Source organism: Nematolebias whitei, chromosome 4 (genome assembly GCF_014905685.2).
Source record: "Nematolebias whitei isolate Nwh7 chromosome 4, NemWhi1, whole genome shotgun sequence".
Taxonomy (NCBI): domain Eukaryota; kingdom Metazoa; phylum Chordata; class Actinopteri; order Cyprinodontiformes; family Rivulidae; genus Nematolebias; species Nematolebias whitei.
This window is the reverse complement of record NC_056501.1, coordinates 32271961-32288922: the sequence shown is the minus strand read 5'-3', so window position 1 is coordinate 32288922 and position 16962 is coordinate 32271961. Positions and strand designations below refer to the sequence as shown.

The 16962-nt window shown below is 40.8% G+C and overlaps 1 protein-coding gene across 1 annotated transcript in view; it reads right to left on the bottom strand.

Moving 5' to 3' along the window:
* LOC119408553 (cohesin subunit SA-2) overlaps nucleotides 1–16962 on the bottom strand; it is a 32008-nt gene that overhangs the window by 8065 nt on the left and 6981 nt on the right. Inside the window, exons 9-30 of the mRNA XM_037675396.1 lie at nucleotides 13609–13682; nucleotides 13373–13496; nucleotides 12448–12546; nucleotides 12186–12265; nucleotides 11967–12074; nucleotides 11733–11844; nucleotides 11507–11624; nucleotides 11315–11418; nucleotides 10585–10677; nucleotides 10411–10500; nucleotides 9855–10058; nucleotides 5587–5657; nucleotides 3927–4014; nucleotides 3745–3825; nucleotides 3567–3659; nucleotides 3253–3427; nucleotides 3015–3154; nucleotides 2756–2857; nucleotides 2519–2667; nucleotides 1790–1918; nucleotides 1417–1643; nucleotides 1092–1314 (exon numbers count right to left, since the gene is read on the bottom strand). Of these exons, the coding sequence (XP_037531324.1) occupies nucleotides 1092–1314; nucleotides 1417–1643; nucleotides 1790–1918; nucleotides 2519–2667; nucleotides 2756–2857; nucleotides 3015–3154; nucleotides 3253–3427; nucleotides 3567–3659; nucleotides 3745–3825; nucleotides 3927–4014; nucleotides 5587–5657; nucleotides 9855–10058; nucleotides 10411–10500; nucleotides 10585–10677; nucleotides 11315–11418; nucleotides 11507–11624; nucleotides 11733–11844; nucleotides 11967–12074; nucleotides 12186–12265; nucleotides 12448–12546; nucleotides 13373–13496; nucleotides 13609–13682 (2684 nt within the window). The remainder of the gene's footprint in view (nucleotides 1–1091; nucleotides 1315–1416; nucleotides 1644–1789; nucleotides 1919–2518; nucleotides 2668–2755; nucleotides 2858–3014; nucleotides 3155–3252; nucleotides 3428–3566; nucleotides 3660–3744; nucleotides 3826–3926; nucleotides 4015–5586; nucleotides 5658–9854; nucleotides 10059–10410; nucleotides 10501–10584; nucleotides 10678–11314; nucleotides 11419–11506; nucleotides 11625–11732; nucleotides 11845–11966; nucleotides 12075–12185; nucleotides 12266–12447; nucleotides 12547–13372; nucleotides 13497–13608; nucleotides 13683–16962) is intronic.

The following is a 16962-nucleotide window of genomic DNA, read 5'->3' as shown; positions in this document are numbered from 1 at the left end:
TAGGTTGGCGAACTTAAACGACGCTCTTCCGAACAGCTTCCAACCCCCCCCCCCCCCCCCCCCCGGTCATTTATTATTTACAAAAAAAAAAAGAAAATAAACTATTAAGCTTCAAAAGTTAGTTTTATTTTATTTAATCCACCAAATTAAATAAACCACTGCTGCGGTTGTGACGCGTGGTGGATCCCCTCCCCCCTCCCCCAATTCTTATACCTTTCTGGGGAATAGACCAAGAAATATAAATTATTAAGCGTTCACATATTAAATGTTTATGTTCACGTGACCAATCCACTGCATACGGGGGAGAGACCAGAAATGATGCACGGTTACCTCCAACCGCTCCTCCTGTATGTACCGTGCCACGACCTCCCGGGACAGTTGTATCTAAAATCTAACTTTGTATTAAACGTTGACGTGTTTGGAGCGTCATCATCGTACGGACGTGCAAGTTGTGCATGAGACCAAACTCCTGGTCTTCAAGGAGAAGTCCCTCCATGGGAGTATGCTCGGTCGGTGTCTGTACCGATACAAAAGGCAGCGTCTGCTGCTTTAGTCCTTATAATTAGTATTAACACTAAAAGATAAATATTTATAGCAAAGATCTGTGCGTCTGTTGAAGTTCTTTTTTAACCTCAAACTCACAAAGTTCTCTGTGAGAGCCAGTTTCAGGTATTTATCAGAAATGTCGGTGCTGCGGCTGTTTGGATGAGCTACACTTCATTATATTTAGAATCACAATGAGAGGTAACTGTGCTGTGATAAATGTAATTTAATAAATGATTAAATATGAAAAACAAATATTAAAATACTACGCGAGCTGAAATCTTGTAAATATAAGCCCACAACCAGATTACGTCAAGAGGCTGTCCATTGGACAACCTGGAAATGTTCCTTATGTCGACCTCTGTGTACCAATGACCTTCACTTATTTGTAGCAATAATTTGTAAGTACATCTACCGTCTACGTTTTTTGTGTTCTAGTTTACTTCACTGTTTACGAAAAAAGTTTTGCATTGTATGTTCAAGCAAGCGTTCTTAATTTGTCTAAAGATGCTTTTATATAAACTTGCATGCACTGCACTTTGACCTACTTGTAATCCATGGGTGTCTGGTGGTGCTGTGGCGTCTGTTGATGGTGCTGCGGGTGTTGGTGGGGCTGAGGCTGCTCGTGAGGAAGAGCGTAGACCCCCATGTAGCTGTCATCACGACCTCTTTTGGGGTCTCGCATGGCTGTAGAGGTGAGATGGGGGGAGGGCAACATGACAGGGGTCTGGATGCTTTGCTGCCAAGCCTCGACGGCACTGCTGCTCTCCTCTGGAAAACACGAGCCACAGTTATTATTACAGCACAGACCACCGTTGTCATTTGTTAGTCAAATCATTAGGATAAATTAGCAAACATCAGCGAGTGTCGCACCCTCTGGCAGTTTCCTCTTTGCTGCCGACGTTCCGGCTGTAGCCACAGGTGGTTTGGCCTTCTTGGAGCGAACGGAGGAGCCTCGGCTGGAGTAGCCGCTCATGACAGACATGGTGTCGTCATCACCCCCAGCCTGCAGCGAGTTTCTGTAGGAGATCAGTGGAAGCCAGCAGTCCTCTCGTTGCAGCGCCATCTGGAACGTCATGAAGCGCTCCAGGTACATGTGGCTGATGAGAAGAGGGAAGTCACACAGATGAGATGGAATCAGTTTTAATTGTACAAGGACTTCTAGGTCCAACTGGGGCATTAAAATTCAAATAACAAAAACACCAGCTGAGAAACTAAGGGCTCCAACTCAAACCTCAGCACTTACACAGTCCTCTTATCTTGTCTCATGAGTTTGGAGGAGAACTCGCTCAGGATGTCTAAGAACGCCAAGTTGAGAGGAGGACCTCCCTCTCCTTGAGGACTGGGCTCCTTAAATGCAAACTCAATACCATCCCTTAAAAAACACAGAAAAGAGAGAAGGAACAAGACACTGTGAAAAATAATTCTACAATTTGACTCACATTAAGAAAAAACTGTCCTAAACCACGTAGTACGCCTCGAACAGTGTACAGACTGAGGTTTTACCCATTACAGTTCCATGCAAGGCATTTGTTTAATTACAAAAAAATATATATATTTATTTTACCTTATTAGTAATAGAAAAGATAATCTTATGAAAGAAATGCGCTTGCTTCTCTAAAGCCTACCTCATGCTACAGGAGAACAAGGAGCACTTTGTGTAGTTTGATTAATAGCAAGGTAACTTGATTACATAACCAGTAATAACAGGATACGTTTTTGTTTTCACAGCACTGGTTTTTTGTCTGTGTTTGACAAGATCTATATAGTTTTTATATATATATAGTCAGAAGAAGGGAACTGGATATAATAAATATTTTATCCCTTAAGCCTCTCAAAAATTAAAGTGAAAATAGCACGTCTAAAAGAAAAATCAGTGTTGAAGGACTAATTTGTCAAAACGACGGCTTCTAGATGCAGAGCCAAACAAGTAAAGCCAGCGATGAAAACTTCCAACAACAGAACGAAGCCTTACTTGTGCAACATAGCAATGGCATCTCTGGTTTTGACTTGGTCGAGCCCAAAGGTTAGAGAAAACCGACGGGCCAACTCTTTGATTCCACAGAACGCAGAGGAGGATCGATCAAATCCATGACCCAGTTCCGACAGCATTTCATTAAACAGCTAACACGACATGAAATAAATTAGTTTTAATGAGGTTTGGAATCACTCGATACAATAATGAGTTTTTAAAAAAGATGTGTCCACCAACCTGCTGCAGACTAAGAATGAGCGTCTTCGCACATTGAATCTTGTCAATTTGCCGAGTTTTACTCATAGTTTCCTTGATGATGTCACCATAATCATTATAATACTGCAAAGAGAGCACAACATAAATAAGCATTTATTTTCAGAACAGCTGAACACAGGTTTACAAGTCTGATCGTTATTTACAGATATCATTTTCATCAAAAGTCAGGCGTATCTTCTGAAAATCCATCCTGATCTGCCTCATTTAAAGAAAAACGTACCCTCATGTACTGTTTGAAGATGTCGGCCCCAGTTTTCATTTCTACAACACAGTAGATGATGAGCTTACAGTAGGCAGCCAGGAGGTTTCTCCTCTTGTGCAAAGCTTCAATTTTTACTGCCTCGTCGTCTTGCTGCCCATCTGAAATAAGTAAAACATGAAAAGATCAAGAATACTTTACTTGGACCCCATGGCAAATTCAATTGTACAACAAACATACATTTGCAATCGTTTCGTACCTGTGCTATTTGTGTCATCGTCCTGGTCTATGAAGACGTGGTTGAGGACGAAGGAGAGCAGTTCAGACTGTAAAGAGTCCTCTGGGGAATAGACCAAGGGCTCCAAGTGTTCCCTGCCCCCAGACACCATCTGGTGGCTAAAGATGAGCAGGAGATCACACAGGATGGTGAAAGCCTGCGAGGGGAAATAATAATAAAAGGAAAGACAGGGAAAATGATAAATATGCGGCGTACAAAACTAGTCGTCCTATATCTGGATTTCAAATGTTTAACTGAATTGAAATAAAGTTTGTAATGTTTAATAACTTTGTCACCTGCTCTTTGACGGCCGTGTTAACGTTTGTGAGGTAGCGCTGACACATCAAACAGAACGCCCTCATCTGTTTCCTCAGGGTCACCATGTCATCCTTAAAACAAAACACCACCACACAAGTGAACAAAATCCTTCCCTTCGTTGTTTAAGTGAGTTGAGCAGTTGGACAATGTCTTCACCTTTCTGGAGCTGCCCTCAGACAGTTTGGCCAGCTGCCACAGAATAACATAGTGGGTGCACTGCAGTGAATGAATGACTATCTGCTCAGGACAGGAACGAAGAGAGCGAGAGAAAAAAAGAGACTTTAAATTGATCTGCATTTACAAAAAGCATTTCTCAGTTTAATCAGATGTTTATTTACCTGTTCAGGCATATCTCCATTTTCTATACCCGTGTTGAGAAGTTTGAAGTTGCTGGTAAAGAGGTCCCACCCCGACAGGTCATGTGCACTAGAAGAGTTTACAAACTCACAAGTTTCAAACACATGAACACAGTCACGATTGCTTTAAATTACAGATGAGAAGAAAAGATTAAGAAAAAAAAATATTTGAAGCTTCAAATCCTCCAAAACAAACCCACATAGGGGAGTGGAGAATACAGGAACTCTTAAATATGATTTTAGGACACACCTTGAAGGTACAAAAGCATTTGTAAGATTGCTTCTTATTGACTTTTCATCTGCTTTTAACTGTATTCAGCCCCACATTTTAGTAGAGACATTACAATATCTGTATGGTCTCGACTCTGGCCTCATCTGTTGGTTTGTGGACTGTTTAACTGTTCGGTCTCAGCAGGTGAGGGTCAACGGGGTTCTCTCTCATGTCCTTCTGTCTAATCGTTCCCCTCAGGGCTGCGTTTTTTCACCCCTTTCATTTATTTTATATATAAACAAAAGTCGCAGCCATTTCCCACAGTCACATTTTAAAGTTTGCTGATGACTCTGTCATCCTGTCCCTTCTGAGCAGTGATGACCCAGACCCTGGGTCTGTGGTCGGGGACTTCAAAGAATGGTGCAAGTCTTCTTTTTTAAAGCTAAATGTTTCTAAGACAAAGGAGATGGTCACTGATTTTAAAAGACTCTTCAGTTGTCACTCCTGTGGTCATTACCGGTGAAGCTGTTGAGGTGGTACAACAATATAAATATCTGGGAACTGTTCTTGATGACAAATTGAACTTTGACCCCCATGTGAACTCACTTTGTAAAACCACCAGAGGATGTATTTTTATCTGAAGGTCTGTGGTTTTAATGTTGATTCTACTTTTATGAGAATGTTTTATTCATGTTTTATTGAGTCTCTTAACTTTCAGCTTCATCTGTTGGTTTGGACGTTTGACATGTAAAAACAGAAACAAACTCTCGGGATTGTCAGGATGTGCAGCAAAACTGCTGACATAGTCCTACAGAACCTCACTGACCTACACAAGGTGAGGTCAGTGAACAAGACCAGGCTGATTCTGGCAGATCCTGATCATCCACTCCATGGTGAGTTGTTTGCTTTCATCTGGACACAGGTATCTGCTGCCCAGATGTAGAACAAACAGACTGAAAAACTCATTCACCCCTGTACACAGGCTTCTCAACAAAAAAATGTTGATTTCTGTTATTTTAATGTCTCAATGTTTTGTCTAGTATGGTTGTTTTATGTGCCTACTGACTGTGAAACAAACTGCCCCCTGGGGATAATAAAGACTCTTGAACCTGAACAAACAGTGTCATCTGGTGGTCAGCTGCTAATATAGCAGCTACAAACTCTGGATAAAGAAAGAAATGACGCCAAAGATTCAAATCAGCCACCACTTGTGGTGTTTTGTTTTGACTGGTCACATGACCACAGTGATTTAATTCATACAAGCCTTGACACAGTGCGTTTCGATTAAGTCCGGTTCAACAAAGTGAAACAGGCTTTGGAGGCTTCGTGTCAAACAACCCATCTCTACCATAAATGTTGCTGATTGACAAACTGCAAACAGGACAGGAAATGGACAAGACAGCATGTACTTCATTGGAAACAGGCTCTTACTTATGAAATGCTGTGATCCTCTTCAAAGTCGACAAAACCTGATAAACATCATCTTCATCAGCATCTTCACCCTGAAAAAATAAAATTCAAATCCATCAAGATAATTAATCAACTGATGCCTCCTTGATCACTAATTCAAACTCTTGACCCTCTCCAACAGTGACCCAAAATAATCTAAAGAAACATTGATTCTTCACTACCGTCTGTGTTGTTAGCCATAATGGCAATGCTCTATTTACATGCAGGTGTTCCTCTGTCATTACCTCATGTTGCTGCACATGCCACTATCTCAACAAATGTTCATCGCAGCAGTTTTTTGTTTTTTTTTTGCAATACATTATCTTTCCAATAATGTATATGCAGTAATTGCATTTATCACAAAAATTTGATGCAACAGGCACTATAATCTAGTTTTAAAATGTCCCACAGATCTAAATGTAAAAATCTATATTTAAAAAAGGACATGATGCGTTTCTGGAAAACTTTGACATGACTCAGCCATGGTTTCAGAAACACCATAGCCATGTGGCAAATATATAAATGGTAAACTGTTAAAGTATTAAATATATATTTGATGATAATCAATGCAATTTTTCATTTTTGTGACAGTGGGCGTAAACAAAACAAGGAGAAGACCTATTTACTGCTTTTTACAGTCTGTGAAACATCAATATAAGCATATATTGTACAATAGGGCTGGATGGGGGTACTTTTAAATGAATTGTAATATGGATATGAAACATTTTGAAATAGTTTTCAAATGTAAAAAAAAGTGATTTCACTAAGATTACTCTGTGATGCCAATAAGATAGATCAGCAGAGTAGTTGCTGTTCTGGGCCGTTTGTCCTCGTAGAGTTACAGCAACTTTCTGTATAAACATGCTGCAGTAAAGCTGTATGTTTTCACCTCTTCAACCTAACCTCTGCACCACCACTCCTCTTCAATCTTTTATTTACGAAACTCTGAAAATCATGCTTGTAAGTAAGAGCTGAAGTTATATAAACATGACTGTTTTAGTTATGACTTTGAAACCTTTTGCCTATGAATTTCTGTGATAAAAAAAAAAGGATGCTAATCGCATTAATTTTTCTTTATCATTTTCACCATTAAGTTAGCAGCCTGTGATAATAAGGTTTCCAAACATTTATAATTGTGCCTTCTTTATTAGGCAGAAAATAAAAGTGTCAATTTATGTTAAATAAACCATAGTAATTTAAGTTTTAAGATAATCGAAATTCATCCATTATTGTTTTATAGTCACATCACTAGGATGGGTAGGTCAAGGAAAGAAACCAGGAAGGACAGATGGTGGTGGATGTTGCCAAAAGAATGGAAGTGTAATAAACACTTGTTTCCCAAAGAGGAAGGAACATAGAGTGACCTATAAGAGGTAAAAGACACAGGTCGACTACATTCAAAGTAGAAGAGGAAATCTGAGGGAGATTGGGGACTGTAAGTTTGTGGCAGGGGAGAGCGTGGCCAGACAGCACCGGAGGGTTGTGTGCAGAATGACTGTTGTTGTGAAGAAGAGAAAAAGAGTAAAATCAGAGAAGAAGACCAAATAGTGGAAGATGAAGAAGATAGAATGTGAGAAATTCAGAGTGGAGCTGTTAAAGGCTCTGGGTGGTAAGAAAGAGCTTCCAGATGACTGGACTACTACAGCAACAGTAATTAGAGACCGGTAGGAAGGTGCTTGGTGTGTCATCTGGACAGAGAATGGATGATAAGGAAACCTGGTGGTGGAAAAGTGACGTGCAGGAAGCTGTTCAGAGAAAGGTTAGCAAAGAAGAAATAGGACAGAGAGGACTGAACAGAGGAGACAGGAACACTGTTTCCCCTCATTAGCCAAGGAGGGCACCCAGCCCTGTCAACAGAACTGAGCACCCCGCCTACAAAACCCCCTCCCCCCATCAGCAGACTGCTCTGTGATATCTGGATGGGGAACGGATATAGCAGCAGCTTAGACCTAGCATTAATACCGTAACGCCTCACTCCCAGCAATACTGACGTTATATTCTGCTCAGCCCCAGTGGGTATATTGATAGAAGGATGTTAGAAATGCAGCTGCCAGGAAAAAGACAAAAGAGGAGACAGATGGATGCTGTTAGAGAGGACATGGAGGTAGTTGGAGTGAGGACAGAGTGAGATGGAGGATGATGACTCGCTATGGCAACCCCAGAAGAGGGAAAAGCTAAAAGAAGTTGCATCATAAACCATCTGATTTGTAATAAAATCAAAGTGAAGAGCCAAAACATTCCCACTCAACAGGCTCTGTCACAGTGACGTACAGCATCAGCCTGTGCCAAGTACGGAAAACAAGTCAAACACACTGGTATAAGCTGCATTTGTAGGTGAAAGTTTTGAAGTTACCACCACACCAATATACGATGGCACAAGTTGTCGTACACGAGGCCAGTCAGAAATATTGAGCATGCACAAAATTTTAGAAGTACGCCTATGTGTTGCTGATAAGTTAAGACGCAAACTACAGGTATGTGACAGATACGTTATTCATGAGTTCACACACGCTACATGAAAGTTGCTCATTAGTTGACAAACGTAGGAAACCACCTGCGCAATTGTGTAGCAAAGGGCAGCTTATTTATTTCCCACGTGCAACTTACTCATAATAGATCTGTGATGTAGATTGACGTTTACACACTGTAATGTAATTTGTCTTAATGGGTTAATGCTCCGGGTTCAAAAGGGAGAGGAAGCTAGGTGTGTGGAAGGCATGAATGTGGGAGAGACAGATGAAGAGAGCCAAAGAAATGCTGTCATATGCTTGTGTAAGTTATGCTAAGGACAAGTTATGGATAAATTACTCGTATGTTAAAACACGGGTTATATACAGTGAGGAAAATAAGTATTTGAACACCCTGTGACTTTGCAAGTTCTCCCACTTAGAAATCATGGAGGGGTCTGAAGTTTTCATCTTAGGTGCATGTCCACTGTGAGAGACATAATCTAAAAAAAAAATCTGGAAATCACAATGTATGATTGTTTAATAATTTGTGTGTTACTGCTGCAAATAAGTATTTGAACACCTGTGAAAATTAATGTTAATATTTGGTACAGTAGCCTTTGCTTGCAGTTACAGAGGTCCAAGGTTTCCTTTATTTTTTCACCAGGTCTGCACACACTGCAGCAGAGATTTTGGTCCATTCCTCCACACAGATCTTCTCTAGATCAACCAGGTTTCTGGACTGTCGCTGAGTAACACGGAGTTTGAGCTCCTTCCAAAGATTTTCTATAGGGTTTAGGTCTGGAGACTGGTTAGGCCACTCCAGAACCTTGATATGCTTCTTACGGAGCCACTCCTTGGTTCTCCTGGCTGTGTGCTTCAGGTCACTGTCATGTTGGAAGAACCAGCCACGACCCATCTTCAATGCTCTAACTGAGGCGAGTGGAATTAAGACCAAAAAGTTCTACTTTGGTCTCATCTGACCACATAACTTTCTCCCGTGACTCCTCTGGATCATCCAAATGGTCATGGTCAAACTTAAGACGGGCCTGGACGTGTGCTGATTTAAGCAGGAGAACCTTCCGTGCCATGCATGATTTTAAACTATGACGTCTTAGTGTATTACCCACAGTAACCTTGGAAACAGTGGTGCCAGCTCTCTTCAGGTCATTGACCAGCTCCTCCCGTGTAGTTCTGGGCTGATTCCTCATCTTTCTTAGGATCATTGATACGCCACGAGGTGAGATCTTGCATGGAGCCCCAGTCCGAGGGAGATTGACAGCCATGTTTAGCTTCTTCCATTTTCTAATAATGGCTCCAACAGTTGATCTTTTTTCACCAAGCTGCTTGGCAATTGCCCCATAACTCTTTCCAGTCTTGTGGAGGTCTACAATTTTGTCTCTGGTGTCTTTGGACAGCTCTTTGGTCTTAGCCATGTTAGTAGTTGGAGTCTTACTGATTGTGTGGGGTGGACCGGTGTCTTTATGCAGCCAACGACCTAAAACAGGTGCTTCTAATTTAGAATAATAAGTGAAGTGGAGGTGGACATTTTAGAAGCGGACTAACAGGTCTTTGAAGGCCAGAATTGTTGCTGATTGGCAGGTGTTCAAATACTTATTTTCCTCACTGTATTGGTTCATTTAACTAGCAATACGACATGTATATGTCTAAAAGATGCTTCCACTTCATTTTTTCATCTTCAGCGTATGCCAGTGCTTTGAACAAATTTTTATATGTTGGCACAAGTTGTCTGAAACATCATATAGTGTGAAAGGGCCTTGATGTGCAGCAGGTCACTCTTACCTCTTGTAGGAAATCCTCCAGCAGCCTTGTGAACTTGTCCACCAGCTCATCCAGGAGCTGGGAGCGGGATATATCTACCCTGTTAAAGATTGTGAACTCCTCGTTGCAGAGAGCATGGTAGGTCTTTGAGCAGGACTCCAGAACTTCTGTGTCCGTGTGTTTCTCCACAATTTCTTTAATCTGACGCAGCAGGGCGTCCAGATGCTGGAGGAGAGAAGCATTTTTTTTAAACATTTTTTTACTCGCCCTAAAAATCTAAAATGATTTTTGTTTGGCATTATGAATTATAGAAGTCAGAAACATTTAATCAGATAGAAGTTCATTTATTTAATGATTTCATTTAATATGTGTTCCATGTGTTGTAGTGCAAAAAAGCACAGGCAGGTTGAACCTGACAAAATAAGATGCCACTTTGTGTATAAATGTACACATATTAGGCAAGCAGTTATTAAAAACTGCTTAAAGATCAATTGTTACATCTACGTGAGCAGAACAAAAGTGGGTTGTACAGATCTCTGATCAGATTTGGGTTCTACAACAGGCACATCTCTCTTACCTTCTCTAGACGTCCAGTGGTGTAAATTTCCAGATCAAAGTACTGAGGCAACTGTAACAAGTTCGTCACCTTCTCTGCATCAACAGCATACTGTCAAACAATAACCAACATATTTAATGTTCCCAAAAGCTCAACAAAACTTTTGGTAAAATCAGATGGATGGATGCAATGTACCTTGGCCAGTAGAGGCGGCAAAGCCACAGCAAACAGCTCCGTTAATCTTGTTCGATCATCCAGCTGAGTCTTCTTCTCTTTAGCTGTCATTACCTGATCATGTGATCAATGCAAGTTAGAAGAGTGACCACACAGCTCGTTTAACACGGCAACACAGTACAAATGTCGTCCCAAGAATTTGAAAAGCCCTACAGTAATAGTGGCCACACAACGTGAAGTACCGCTCCAATACGTTTGTGGTATGGAAGTATTTTAAAATACAAAATGAACAAACTTTGGAAGCTACTTGCAATGTCTGAAAGTTAAGTATTTCATGTGTCAGTAGTGATAAACATTCAATGTTGCCAATTTAAATAGAAATTTAAAATCAAAACATTTGGCTCCAAGTACTGGATTGAGAATCTGTTTCAGCCAATATTTAATCTTAATTCGATCTGGGACAAAAAACCTGATCCAAGTCATTAACAGACACAAGTGCTATCGAGTTACACAAGTTTAAAACCACAGGTATCAATCGGTTCTTAACAAGAATATTAATATATAATAATAAAAAGCATACACAGAAATATAAAACAGAATTTTCTACTTGCCTTTCTGGGTAATTCTCATTTAAAGTCAAGTTTGTTTCGTGCAACATTGTGTGTTCAGCTAATACTAAATCCAATTAGTAATCCTAGTGCAGCCTGGAAGTTAAAGGGAAAACTATTCATAATGTGTCGGTCACTCTTACCCTCTTGCCTGTTCCTCTTCCAACAGGTGGGTGGCATTCAGCAGCCTGACGTACAGTGCACAGCATGATTTCAATCAAAGCTGTTTCTTGTCTGTCAGTAAGAGCTACACAAACATAAAACAATGAGCACCGCTTATATTTATTTAACAAACTGCATACACGTGACATGGACCTGAATAAATGCAATCGTACCTTCCTCTCCTGGTAATGGGTCATCTATCAATAAGCTGATCATACACTCCCAGTCTTTCAGTAGCTCTGCACCACATTCCCAGAGGGAATCCACCAAGTATGCTGCATGTTCATGGAGCTACAAGGAAACGGTCATCCAAACGAAAAGAGAAATGACTGACTTTGTTTACATGAAGGAATCTGAATGACAAAAATCAAGCTGGAAGAAGAAGCAGAGTTTGAGTACCTCGCTCTCAAGGAAGAAAAAGACGGTGGTCTTAATGAGGTTGGCGTTCAGACTTTGTCTTCCTCTTCTTTTAGGGGCTCCTTCCTCCTCTGGTTCTCGCTGGCTGAACAATCTGTAAAAACATTTATCGTTACACAAACCGTGCTACACAGTACTCTTTAAAACCAATTTACGAAACAGAGTGGCCTAACAACACGACAACAAAATCAACCGTTTGAATAAAGTCTGACATACTTCTTATATAAGAACTCTCCAGCTGCAACAGCGACCGGCCTGTGTGCAGAGTAGACCAAGTGGTAGACGCTCTCACAGTCCTCAGGGGTCAACACCTCATCTGTACTACTGCAGAGACAAACAAGGTTACCAACACTAATGTTACGTAATCTAGAACGCTCCGGATGAAAACACTACATTTCAACCATACGTGGTCAAACATGTCTGATGTTTACTTACTTTAAGACTAGAGTGAGAAGTTTAATAGCTTGTACTGCAACATCATACTCCTTATCAAGAGTCATAGAGACAATACGGTCCTGAAAAAAGATATGGACGCCATATTGAATATTTTGGTCTGATAAAAAGTGTTTTCATCACAATGACAATGTTGCAACATGTTATATCATATTGTAACATATTGTAAACTCTGTTGTTTATCGAGCTCTCAAGAAATATAAATTGTAACTTATGTTGAAGTTGTCCAGTAGGTGGTGCTGACCTTAAAGCGACTGGTGAAGAGCTCCAGTCTTGCATTGAGCTCTCTGTTGTAGTAAAGGCCCTGCAGAGCCGTCAGACACTTCAGACGTACCTCTCCTTGCTGCAACCAAAGCAGAAGACAAAATAATGCTGATTACAGTCATCAGCTGCATCCGAGCTCTCAATCCGTGTAAGCTACAGAGTTAATAGACAAATGACAAAATTTACTAAATAAAAATTTTTAATGCATATAGTTTAAAAAGTGTGTATTTTATTGACTAAAATGTTTATCAAAATTATCTATAAATAAATACAGATGATAAAAATTAAATATAAATATTTTCCTATAGGGCATATTGATATTTAAGTAGCACCCAGAACAATATCTGAATTCTTCTCAGTGATATTTTCACAATGCTATTTTTGAGTTTACCTTTTATAAGCAACGTCTGAGATTTTATTTTATTACAAAGGAAAATGTCAAATAGAAGCCACAATTTTCAAGGATGAAAACAGTAAGCTAAACAGTTTTTCTCTTTAAATACAAAGGCCATTCCCATTTGTTTTGTTGTTTTTTTTATCCTTAAAAAGTAACGCAGTAGTTTGTAATTTTGTAGGCTGATTGTCCATCAACCCACTCATCAGTAATGCAGTTCAGGTGTAATTAATTTAGGGTGTTTGTTGTGACAAATTTAATAGACAAAAATGTCTCCTTTACTCAGCTGCATACAAATGTGTCAGACGTTAAAAACTGAACTTGTTTATGGAAAATAAATGCGAGCTCTAAATAAAGTGAACAGCAGCTCCTCCTTAATAATGTTTAAATACTCGTTTTTGAAATCATGTCCCAGTGTTTATATTTTGACAACCTTAGATTACAAACCACACGCAGGATATTGTGATATAAATACATTTAAAAAAGTACAAGAAACCTTAATATACAATACCTTATCATGCATTGTCCATCCCACATACTTCAAATAACTGTCGTTGAGGAAGGCATCACTGTAGAGTTTCATCCATACTCCAATCTCCTCTATACAGATTGCCCTGATTTCTGCTATTGAATCCCTGTCAAAACAAAAATATCTGTTAAACTAAAAGCAATATTTATTAGCAGCGTAAACAACCGAGACGAGGTGTTTTTCACCCTCTAACAAAAGTTAGTTATGTGAAGTCATACCGATATCGATGGACGAACACTCCTTTGAAAATTGCATTCATCATGTTTTCAATTTCATCCTGATTTTCTTGAAGCTGAAAAAGAAAAAGCAGAACACGGATCGAAATGGTCAAACACAATCTAAACTTACCAGAGGGAGTTGGTAACAAATGCTATAGCAAAATCATGTGACAGCCAACTATGTGACCATGCAGTGATGCATCTGTAACTAAACAAAGGCCCAGTTCTAGCTGCTGTTACAGAATCACCACAAAATACTAGCTGAATAGAAGAGGTGCAGCTGTAACACCTGCAGAGGTGTTACAGCTGTTATTTTTAATATGGACAAAATATTACTAACAAATCTATGGTCACATGCTGGACTAAGGGTTACAGGTGGGGGTGCAGGAAAAAAAAAGATTTATTAAAGAATCTAGATTCTAAAAGCCCCAAAATTTACTTTAAAATGTGTTTAAGTTTAATTGTTTTCCGCTCCTACTCCCAAGCGTACTGCATATCGCATAATGTGTCCACCCGTCACCATAGAATTTGGCCTTGTAGGCCACCGTACAGCAAGCTAGTTAGCTAGCTCCCTTTATCTGAATGTAGTTTGTTAGCATGGAGTGGAGGACAGCAGGATTCAATCCGCTCCTTTGTCTTTAAAAGTCGGTGTAAAATCATTTCGGATTCTACAATGTTCCACGGGAAGACAGACCTTGAAAAGAGCACGGTTGTTTGCAAGAAGTGTACAATAAAACTGCGGTACAAAATTTTGGAAATATGACAAATGCGAGGAAGATGAAAAGCGAAGCAGACCAGCGAACTCTGGAGCAACAAACTTCCAGCTAATTCCCCAAGGGCTGCAAAGATTTCCCACTACATCGCTTACTAGGTCAATTCACCTCACAAGACCCTCAGAGCATGTGGAGTGGCATTAAGTGCATAACAGATTATAAAGGAAGGAGCGAACAATGCCCTAGATACCCATCACTGCCTGATGCCCTCACCAAGTTCTATGCACGCTTTGAAGACCCGAACAAACCACCCAGCACGACTCACCTCACCACCGGACGAAGAGCTTCTCAGCGTGACCTCAGCAGAAGTAAGGAATACCTTCAGGAGGATTAAACCGCACAAGGCAACCGGCCCAGACAACATCCCCGGGAAGGTGCTGAAAGAATGTGCCGATCAGCTCTGCGAGGTGCTGGCTGACATCTTTTAACACCTCACTTACCCTGGCAACAGTTCCCACCTGCCTAAAGACTGCCACCATCATCCCAGTCCCAAAGAACTCTACAGTGACTGGTCTGAATGACTACTGGCCCTCACCCTGATAGTTGCTAAATGCCTCAAAAAACTGGTCACGGCCCACATCAAAACAACCATCAACATCAATGAGGACCCTCACCAGTATGCAAACCGCAAGAATCGATCAAGAGAGGACACCATCTCCTCTGTGGTCCACACTGCTCTCATCCACCTGGTGCAGAAGGACTCCTACGTCCGTATGCTCTTTGTGGACTTCACATCTACCTTCAATACCACGATCCCCAAAACCCTGATGGACAAACTACTCACACTAGGACTAAGCCCCTCCATTTGCAACTGGGTACTAGACTTCTTAACAAACAGACCACAGTCTGTGAAGATCCACAACTTCTCCTACTCCATCATAACCCTCAGTACTGGCTCTGCTCAGAGATGTGTGTTGAGCCCCCTCCTGTTCACTCTGCTCACATATGACTGTGCAACTACCCATCCAGGCTGTCACACGGTAAAGTTTGCAGATGATACAGTGGTGGTGGGATGCATCACAAACAACGAGTCCAGCTACAGGCAGGAGGTGGAACACCTGGAAAACTGGTGCAAAGAGAATAACCTTCACATCAATGCGAAGAAAACAAAGGAGATGATTGTGGACTTCAGAAGGAACAAACACACCTATCCTCCCCAAACATAAGAGGAACTGCAGTGGAAGTGGTCTCAAGCTACAAGTACTTGGGTGTACACATGAATGACAACCTCAGCTGGAGCAACAACAACACCAGCCTGATCAAGAAAGCTCATCAGAGACTCTACTTCCTCAGACAGCTGAGACGAGCTGGTCTGGGAAGCTCAGTCCTCACCTCCTTCTACAGGTGTGCAGTGGAGAGCATCCTGTGCTCCAGCATCAACGTGTGGCATGGAGGCTGCACAGCTGTAGGAATGTGCGATATGGCATAAAATTCATATCACGATATGTATTGTGAAAGGTGGCAATAACGATATATATCGCGATATGTTTTTGATATAAAACTTGCTAAAAAAAAAAAGTATAGGGTGTCCTTTTGCTATCATATATTTTGAATTAAGAAAATTCCACTACTAGGTCCAGCGAGTTTTAAAATAAACAAATCAAGTATTAGGCTTCTTTCTTGTAGTGCAAAACGGTGCAAAAGATATCAAATGTAGTTTTAGCCATACGTTTTAAACAAAAAAATATGTTGTTAACTTCACAGTTTCCAGTCTTCTCACTTAAGAAATGAACAGCAACAGAGCAGCAACTGAAAACACTTCACCTTCCAACCCTCTAGTGGGCGCCTCCTTCCGCTTTAATGGAGAGCTGACACAAAATGAGTCTGTGGCTCTGACCAGAGGGTCTCGCAGTAAAATCACACAACACAGCGTTCTTTTCACAGATCAGAGAGCAGGTTTCTCTAAAGCTGACCAACACTTACTTTAACTTTCGATGGGAAAAAAAACAAAAACTTTTGATGGAACACAGCGTTTTGCGCATGCGTCAGAGTACGGCAACACTACGGCAAGCCGGGCGTAGACACAGCATTACTGCGGTTAGCCAGTAGAAGACAGATCTCTATCGTAGGCTAAATTTCTATTGTTTCTACCGTATACCGTTTATATTGCGCATTCCTACACAGCTGCAGAAAGAAAAGCTTTGCAGAGAGTGGTGAAGGCTGCACAGAAGACTGTTGGAGTCAGACTCCCCACCATCACAGACATCTACACCTCTAGATGTAGGAAGAGGGCCACCTGCATCATGAAGGACCCCACTCACCCAGCACACACACTTTTTGTTATGTGAAGGGCCTTGCTCAAGGGCTCAGAGTGGGGCAAATGAGGGTGGAGGCAGGTGTGGGTGCTAGGCCATTCCCACCCACATTTTGATGTTGTTGGTCCAGGGAGTAAACTGGCAACCTTCTGAGCACAGGCTCACCTTCTCTTTATTTACACTTATGTTCACATAAGGAATTTAATATTTTGAATCAAGTCTGGCAATAAAAACCACAAACATCTCTGCCAATGAACCACTTGGAGCAGCCCATAAAACCACATAGAAACAAACTAATATATATATATATATATATATATATATAT